This window comes from Lipotes vexillifer, unplaced genomic scaffold (assembly GCF_000442215.2).
Source record: "Lipotes vexillifer unplaced genomic scaffold, Lipotes_vexillifer_v1.1 scaffold512, whole genome shotgun sequence".
Taxonomy (NCBI): Eukaryota; Metazoa; Chordata; class Mammalia; order Artiodactyla; family Lipotidae; genus Lipotes; species Lipotes vexillifer.
Genome location: NW_006787695.1, coordinates 1,887,535 through 1,896,643, shown reverse-complemented (window position 1 = coordinate 1,896,643; position 9,109 = coordinate 1,887,535). Strand labels below are relative to the sequence as shown.

General features: G+C 45.6%; 1 protein-coding gene across 1 annotated transcript in view; it reads left to right on the top strand.

Annotated features, from left to right (window-relative positions):
* The window catches only part of CSF2RA (colony stimulating factor 2 receptor subunit alpha), a 29,702-nt gene that overhangs the window by 8,090 nt on the left and 12,503 nt on the right, over positions 1-9,109 (top strand). Inside the window, exons 4-9 of the mRNA XM_007460493.1 lie at positions 531-654; positions 3,981-4,110; positions 4,204-4,376; positions 6,611-6,744; positions 7,250-7,279; positions 7,978-8,113. Coding sequence (XP_007460555.1) covers positions 531-654; positions 3,981-4,110; positions 4,204-4,376; positions 6,611-6,744; positions 7,250-7,279; positions 7,978-8,113 — 727 coding nt within the window. The remainder of the gene's footprint in view (positions 1-530; positions 655-3,980; positions 4,111-4,203; positions 4,377-6,610; positions 6,745-7,249; positions 7,280-7,977; positions 8,114-9,109) is intronic.

Genomic DNA, 9,109 nt, shown 5'->3' with positions numbered 1-9,109 from the left:
AAAAAAAAAAAAAAGAATCCGCCTGCCAACGTAGGGGACACGGGTTCGATCCCTGGTCCGGGAAGATCCCACAGGCCGCGGAGCAACTAAGCCCGTGCGCCACAACTACTGAGCCTGTGCTCTAGAGCCTGTGCGCCACAACTACTGAGCCTACGTGCCACAACTGCTGAAGCCCTCGCTCCTAGGGCCTGTGCTCCACAACAAGAGAAGCCACCGCCATGAGAAGCCCACACACCGCAAAGAAGAGTAGCCCCCGCTCACCGCAACTAGAGAAAAGCCTGCGCGCAGCAACGAAGACCCAACGCGGCCAAACATAAATAAATACAATAAAATAAAATAAATTTTAAAAAAAGGTGAGCTCTATTCTGACCTTCTGAACGCTGCTAGTCGGCGTCTTCCCAAAGAAGGTACCTGGGGGAGGTGTCACAGCGGGAGGTGGATGTCATCACAGAGTCAGGGTAGGAGCAAACAACCAGGATGTAACGAAAGAAGACTGGTTCTTAATTCACTGACTGGTGACATCTTTTCAGGTCAAAGACAAGGAATGTCAGTGCACCTTTCAGGACTGTTCTCTCCATGGGGGAGTCACGCTCACTGTCGAAGTAAATATCAACCAAAGACGAATTTCAGAAACACTGGTCTACCTGAACCCAGGTAGGGAAAACGTGGTGGTGATTTTCTCCTTCCCACATGAGCATCAGGGTACATTCCCCCACTTTTTTCTGCTATATGGAGATAGAATTGACACATAGGAATTGCATATATTTAAGATGTACATTTGGTGTTTTTTTGGTTTTTTCTTTTTTAATCTTTTTGGCCATGCTGTGCAGCTTGTGGGATCTTAGTTCCCAAACCAGGGATTGAACCTGGGCCAGGGAATTCCCACATATGGTGTTTTGATGTACATATACTTTGTGAAATGATTACCACAATTGAGCTATTAACGTATCCATCCTGTCAAGTAGTTTTTTTGTTTGTTTGTTTGTTTTGTGGTGAAAACCCTGGAGATCTACTCTCTTAGTGAATTTCAAGTGAACAGTCCAGTATTTTAACTATAGTCACTATGTTGTGCGTTAGATCCCTGGAACTTACTCATCTTATAGCTGGATATTTGTACCTTTTGATGAACATCCCCCCATTTCCCCCACCCTCCCTAGCCCCTGGAACCCCCATTCTATTCTGTGTTTCTGTGAGTTTTCTTTAGATTCCACATATAGGTGAATCATATAGTATTTGTCTCTCTCTGTCTGACTTATTTCACTTAGCATAATATCCCCCAGGTCCATCCATGTTGTTGCAAATGGCAGAATTTCCTCCCTTTCGTGGCTGACTAATATTCCTCTGTGTGTGTGTGTGTGTGTGTGTGTATGTGTGTGTGTGTGTGTGTGTGTGTGTGTGTGTGTGTATCACATCTTCTTTATTCATTCATCTGTCCACACAGACACTTAGTTTATTTCCATATCTTGGCTTCTGTGAATAATTCTGCAGTGAACATGGGGGTGCAGATATCTCTTCGAGATCCAGATTTTATTTCCATGGAATATACACTCATAAAAAGGATCGCTGGAGGGCTTCCCTGGTGGCGCAGTGGTTGACAGTCCACCTGCCGATGCAGGGGACGCAGGTTCGTGCCCCGGTCCAGGAGGATCCCACATGGCGCGGAGCGGCTGGGCCCGTGAGCCATGGGCGCTGAGCCTGCGCGTCCGGAGCCTGTGTTCCGCGAGGGGAGAGGCCACAGCAGTGAGAGGCCCGCGTACCGAAAAAAAAAAAAAAGGATCGCTGGATCATATGATAGTTCCATTTTTAATTTGGGGGGGAATCGCCACACTGTTTCCCATAGTGGCTGCACCAATTTACATCCCCACCAACAGGGCACGAGGGTTCCCTTTTCTCCACATCCTTGCCAACACTTGTTATTTCTTGTCTTTTTGATGAGAGCCATTCTGACAGGTGTGAGGTGATACCTCATTGTGGTTTTAATTTGCATTTCCCTGACAATTAGTGATGTTGAGCATCTTTTTAAGCACCTGTTGGACGTTTGGATGTCTCCTTTGGAAAAACGTCTATTCAGATCCTTTGACTGTTTTTTAATCAGATTATTTGTTTTTTTAAAATTTGTTTTTTGCTATTGGGTTGCTTGAACTCTTTATGTATTTTGGATATTAACTCCTTATCAGATACATATGGTTTGCAAATATTTTCTCCCATTCCATAGGTTGGCTTTCCACTGTGTTGATTGTTTCCTTTGCTGTGCAGAAGTGTTTAGTTTGATCCAATTCTAGTTTTCTACTTTTGTTTTTGTTGCCTGTGCTTTTGGTGTTAAATCCAAAAAATCATTGCCAGGACCAATGTCAAGATGTTCTTTCCCTCTGTTGTCTTCTAGGAGTTTTACAGTTTCGGGTCTTATCTACTTTTGTTTTTGTTGCCTGTGCTTTTGGTGTTAAATCCAAAAAATCATTGCCAGGACCAATGTCATGATGTTCTTTCCCTATGTTGTCTTCTAGGAGTTTTACAGTTTCGGGTCTTATATTTAAGTCTTTAATCCATTTTGACTTGATTTCTGTATGTGGTGTGGGATAAGGACCCAATTTCATTCTTCTGCATGTGGATATGCAGTTGTCCCATCATCATTTAGTAAAGACACTAATCATTTCTCCCTGGTGTGTTCTTGGCAGGTTTATCAAATATCAGTACACCATACGTGTGGGGATTTATTTCTGGGCTCTCTAATCTGTTTCGGTTGTCTCTATGTCTACTTTTATGCCATCATAGTACAGTTTTAATTACTGTAGCTTTGTAATATATCTTGGGATCAGGCAACATGAGACTTCCAGCTTTGTTCTTCTTGCTCAAGATGGTTTTCGCTCTTTGGAGTCTTGTGGTTCCATACGAATTTTAGGACTGCTTTTTCTTTCTCTTTAAAGAATGTCATTGGGGTTTTGATAGGGGTCACATTGATCTATAGATCACTTTGGGTAGTATGGACATTTTAACACTATTAATCCTTTCAGTCCATTAACACAGGGTGTCTTTCCCTTTATTTGTGTCTTTTTTTCATTTTCCTCATCAATGTCTTGTAACATTGAACTTACAAGCCTTCCACCTCCTTGGTTAAGTGTATTCCTAGGTACTTTACTCTTTTTGTTGCCATTGTAAATGAGATTTTTTTTCCTTAACTTCTGTTTCAGCTATGTCATTGTTACTGTGTGGAAATGCCACTGATTTGTGTATGTTGATTTTGTATCCTGTAACTTTACTAAGTGTATTAGTTTCAATATATTTTTTTTGTTTAGTCTTAGGGTTTTCTACGTATATGATCATATCATCTGCAAACAGAGATCATCTTACTTCTTTCTTTCCGATTTGAATAACTTTATTTCTTTTTCTTGTCTAATTGCTCTGGCTAGGACTTCAGGTACTATGTTAAATAGGAGTGGTGAGAGTGGGCATCCTTGTCTTGTACAGGATCTTAGAGGAAACACTTTCAGTTTTTCTCCATTGAGTATGACATTAGCTGTGGGATTTTCATATTTGGCCTTCATTGTGCTGAAGTAAATCCTTTATATTCCTATTTTGTTGAGAGTTTTTATCCTGAATTGATGTTGAATTTTGTCAAACACTTTTTCTGCATCTATTGAGATGATTATGTGGTTTATCTCTTTCACTCTGTTAATGTGGTGCATCGCGTTGATTGATTTGCATATGTTGAATCATTCTTACATCCAAGGGATAAATTTGACTTTTGACGTGCTGTTGGATATGGTTTGCTAACATTTTGTTGGGGATTTTTACATCTATGCTTATTAGGGATATTGGCCTGTAATTTTCTTTTCTTGCGTCTTTGTCTGGCTTTGGTATCTTCTGTTTTTGAGAAGAGTTTGAGAAGAATTGGTATTGATTCTTCTTTGAACCATGAAGCCATCCGGTCCATCCCTCTTTAAACTCCATGTACAAATTATTTTGTTTCTGTCTCTTCCCAGGTGGGGAGGGCACAGCTGCCCAGAACTTCTCCTGTCTTATATACAATGCGGATTTCATGAACTGCACCTGGGCCAAGGGCCAAGCAGCGCCCAATGACGTTCAATATTTTTTGTATATAAGAGACTCAAAGTAAGTGTTGACCTCATGTAGACAACCCTGAGAAATAACAGTGAAGAAAGAAATATGGCCTGATTGTTCTCTGAACACTTTGGAATCTTACAGGAAAAAAATCGAAAGAGAATGTCCTCATTACCTACAAGACTCGGGAACCCATGTGGGATGTCACCTCCAAGACCTCTCGGGATTAACTTCGTACAGTTACTTCCTGGTTAACGGCACCAGCCAAGAAACAGGAATCCAGTTCTTCGATTCGGTTTTGCTGTTAAAAGAAATAGGTGAGAGCAACCACCTGTGATTTAACCACTGCCTAGTAGGTCTGACAGAATTTGCGTTGAAATCTGCATAAGTTTCCTGTTGATGCTGTAACAAATGACCACCAACTGGGAGGCTTAAAACAATGGAAATGTATATCCTCTTGCAGTTCTGGAGGCCAGAAATCCAAAATCAAGGCATTGGCAGGGTTGGTTCCTTCTGGACTGTCTGAAAGAACTTCTCCTCCCATCCCTCTTTCTTAGCTTCTGGTGATGGTCAGGAGTCCTTGGCTTATGGATGCATCATTTCAATCTCTGTCCACATGTCCATCTTCCTGGTGTATCACAAATCTCCCTTCCTTCCTTTTATACAGAGACCAGTCATTGGATTTAGAGCTCATCTAATCCAGAATGACCTCATCTCAGGATCTTTAATTACTCAATCAAACATGTCCACAAATTAGAGAGACAGCCACCCGAGAAGAGCAGGCATGGTAGCTCCACACCCTTTGCCCATGCCTTGCCCTATGCATCTCTTCTGTCTGGCTGCTCCTGAGTTATGTCCCTTTATCGTAAAACCGTGATCTAGTAAGTAAAATGTTTCCTGAGTTCTGTGAGCTTCTCTTGCAAATTAATCAGACCCACGGAGGAGGTCAGGGGAATCTTTGATCTATAGCAGGTCAGTTGGAAGCACAGGTGATGACCTGGACTTAGGATTGACATCTGAAGTGGGAGGGCTGAGCCCTTCACCTGTGGAATCTGACGCTACCTCCAGGTAGATAGTGTCAGAATTGAGTTGAATTGTAGGGCACCCAGCTGGTGTCAGAGAATTGCTTGGTGGTGTTGAGGGTCGGAGGGAAGTCCCACACGTTAGAACTGGGTGCAGAATCCTAAGTCCAGATCACAACAGTAGGCCAGAGGAGTTGTATCCCTTACTTTGTTCTGAGCTGGAAAATCCAGTGTAAGTATCCTAGGGATAGAGCATCTCATCTCTAAAGTTAAAGACGATCAGATCTACTCGATGTGGAAGTGGAGCCCATGAGATTCACAGTCACAAGAGAAGCTTCACACAGCCAAGCTGTCCAAACAGACCTTCAAAGGTTCCAACAACGGAATTGAGTCTCAGCTTTTAGAATGGAACAGACGCCCATCAAAATGCAGTCAGATACAGAACTCCCATCCTGTTGATTGCTGACATTCACCGTCATGGGGTCACCGTTTGGACATCTGTTCAATGATGAAGGACACTGAAGTTCCTTGACCCTTTCAGACATGCATCAACTCCCCCATTTGGAAACCATGACTTTGCTAGCTCCATGTGGACCCGATTCCTCCAAGCCCCCATCTTTCCCTCCTTCCCTCCCTTTGGGTAACCTGCTACAAGGACAAGTGTACACCCAGTTGAACCTACCCAGATGCCACCTCCTCTTTCTCTCCTTAGAATCTGACAGTCCAAGCCCCTCCACCCATCCTGGACCACTGTGAATTCACTTCTTCTTCTATTTTTTTGCCAGCTCTTCCTCTTCTTTCTCGCTCTCTGCTCCAGGCTGGTCTCTTGAAGATACTCCCGTGTGCCAAACAATGTCTTCTCTTGAACGCCAGCCCCTCTTTCTACCTGCAGGCTCCCTGATCCCATAGGATAGTCCAGGCCTCTTAAGGCTAAAGTCATCTCAAACTAGCCTCTCTCCTGCCCTCCAAACCCATCACCACCTACCTCCCCAGGTCTTCTTTTTCTTAAATTTTATTTATTTTTGGCTGTGTTGGGCCTTCGTTGCTGCGCGCGGGCTTTCTCTAGTTGCGAGGGCTACTCTTTGTTATGGCGCATGGGCTTCTCATTGCGGTGGCTTCTCTCGTTGTGGAACACGGGCTCTAGGCACACGGGCTTCAGTAGTTGTGGCTCACAGGCTCTAGAGCACAGGCTCAGTAATTGTGGCTCACGGGCTTAGTTGCTCTGTGGCATGTGGGATCTTCCCAGACCAGGGCTCGAACCCGTGTCCCCTGCATCAGCAGGTGGATTCTTAACCACTGTGCCACCAGGGAAGTCTCCCCAGGTCTTCTTGAACCCAAACTTCCCCCCTTCTGCACATGGCGGCCTGATGATTGATCACCTTCCCCAAGAGCCAACACTCAGACCCACCCCTGCCTCCCGGTGACCTTGGTGAGCTACCATCAATGTTGGGAAGGCAGAACTGGGTCTCCTCTCTGTGGTCCAGGGGAGGCATTCTGGATTAGAGGTGTCTGCTGGGTTCTCATTACAGAGCAATACAACCCACCCAACAATATCACCGTGCACTGCAACGAATCACAATGCCTCATCCGGTGGGAGAAGCCCAGGACCCGAAAAACACTGTCCATCAGGGAGTTCCAGTACCAGCTGGACATCCAGAGACAGGTGAGTGGACACTGCTCCAAGCAGGGCACCATGCCTCAAGAACCTTGGCAGCCACCCCCATGACCCACCGTGAGAACCTGGGGCACATGAGGTGGGCTCAGAATGGGTGAACATCTGGGAAAATTCAGGGTCTGCTCCAAGCCCACCTGGACCCAGTGTAGACAAGGAGGAACCCTCTCCCTATGTCCACCTGGACCCAGTGCAGACAAGGAGGAACCTCTGCTCCAAGCCCACCTGAATTCTTATTAGGATCCATATCCAGCTGAGGTTCTAGAAGGAGCCATGAACAGGGGCACCCTCCCTCCTGTGGGCATGTTCCATCCTTCTATGTGGGGGCCACTGCAGGTTAGGGGGGACAGAAGGCACTCAACCCTTTGTTGGGCCTTGACTGTTTCAGTTTTTCCTGACTGCGCTCAAAGGGGGAGATTGGATGAGACCTATGAAAAACCTTCAAAATGGAGAGAAATAAACATTCTATTTTGGTTTGGGTTTTTTTTTTTCCTAGAGTAATACCGGAAGCAGTAGAAATCAACTGGTGAGTTACAACTCTGACCCAAAATATCACCCTTGTAGCTTAAGCGTACAATGTTGGGCAATGGACACATGCCAACTGCAAACTTGGTCCAGCGGTGGACAGGATGGGGGCGGGGTAAAAACCAGAGGATGGAGGTTTCCTAGAGTACCATCCAGTCAGTGATATAAGGGCACCCCCCAGTAGCCCCCTGGATGGGGTCTCCCTCTTCTATCCATGTTGGTCAAGGAAATATTCCTTGGAGTGTCAAGGAGATGATGTCTCCTTCCAAAATTCCTCTCGAGGTTGATCATCAAAGTACTTTTTGTTGATCTTTTCTAAGTTTCACCACCACTCTGACCTCAGTATCCTCCTCTGTCCGATGAGGAAGTCGAACTTGGTCCTCTTAACATCCTTTACAGGGGCATTATCCATCCATGGGTTGGTTCATACCCACTGTAGGTCTTGAATCATTTCTGCATCTATACTTATGATCCTAGCAACCCCAGGAGTGGTTACTCGGAAAATGGCAGAATCACTCATTGTCATTATTCCGTTAAGCATTCCTCCCAAGTTCTCAGGATGTAAAGTACCACATTCATGCCCAGATTGGGAGAGTGTGGCTTTGAATCTTTCACTTCAGTTGGGCAACTGAAAAGACACCCGAACTCTGTTTCTCAACACAGGCAACAACTCTGTCTAACTTTCTGTTTTCTCCAAAGATTGTGGTGTCTGGTGACTCGGGGAATAAATACAGCTTTCCAAGACCGGGGTTCAGAGCCAAACATACTGTGAAGATCAGGACAGCAGATGCCCGGAAAGCCCACTGGGGTGCCTGGAGTCAGCCAGCTGAGTTTGGTACGTGTCCCAAGATCATCACCGGACAGATCCTGGCATCCTGAATTCATCTCTGAGCCATTCTGGGAGGGGTTCCTGTCCACCGGCCCCTCCAACACTGTTCCCCTGGCAACAGCAAGGGCTCCTGAGAGGGACCCTTTAAGGATAACTAAGAGCCTTCCTAAGCCTCCGCCCCACCAGGAAATGACCTATCCCTCCTGGTCACGCCAAACAGCCGTCAGGGTCCACCTCTGGTCAGGATGCAGCTCACATCCAAACTGGCTCTGTTTCTTTGTAATCGGGCGAGGGCTAACCTGACAGATTTTTTTTTTTTTGCGGCACGCGAGCCTCTCACTGTTTTGGTCTCTCCCCTTGCGGAGCACAGGCTCTGGACGCGCAGGCTCAGCGGCCACGGCTCACGGGCCCAGCCGCTCCGCGGCACGTGGGATCCTCCCGGACCAGGGCACGAACCCGCGTCCCCCGCATCGGCAGGCGGACTCTCAACCGCTGCGCCACCAGGGAAGCCCTAGCCTGACAGATTTTACTACCCTCCTCCTTCTAACTTTGATCAGCTGCCAAGAATATAATGGTTTGGCCCTAAAGCCAATCTGATACTTTAAGAGTCTACCTTCCCTTCCATCCAGGCTCAAACACCTTCAGTGTTTTAGCAAGCATAGTATGCATACGTTTTTGTTGTTGTTGTTGTTGTTGTTGTTTCTGACCCAAGATCAATGCCTTTGATACCTGCCGGTGTAGAATTTATGAAATGAAATAAGGATTCAGCAATATTTCATAAGCTGGAAGGGACAGCTGAGTATTTTTGTTGTTGTTGTTGTTGTTGTTGTTTCTGACCCAAGATCAATGCCTTTGATACCTGCCGGTGTAGAATTTATGAAATGAAATAAGGATTCAGCAATATTTCATAAGCTGGAAGGGACAGCTGAGTACAGTAAGGAATTGATTTGCCGTCTTGCATTTGTCAGTGGGTTCTTAGCCGTGACACCAAAAGCAGGAATT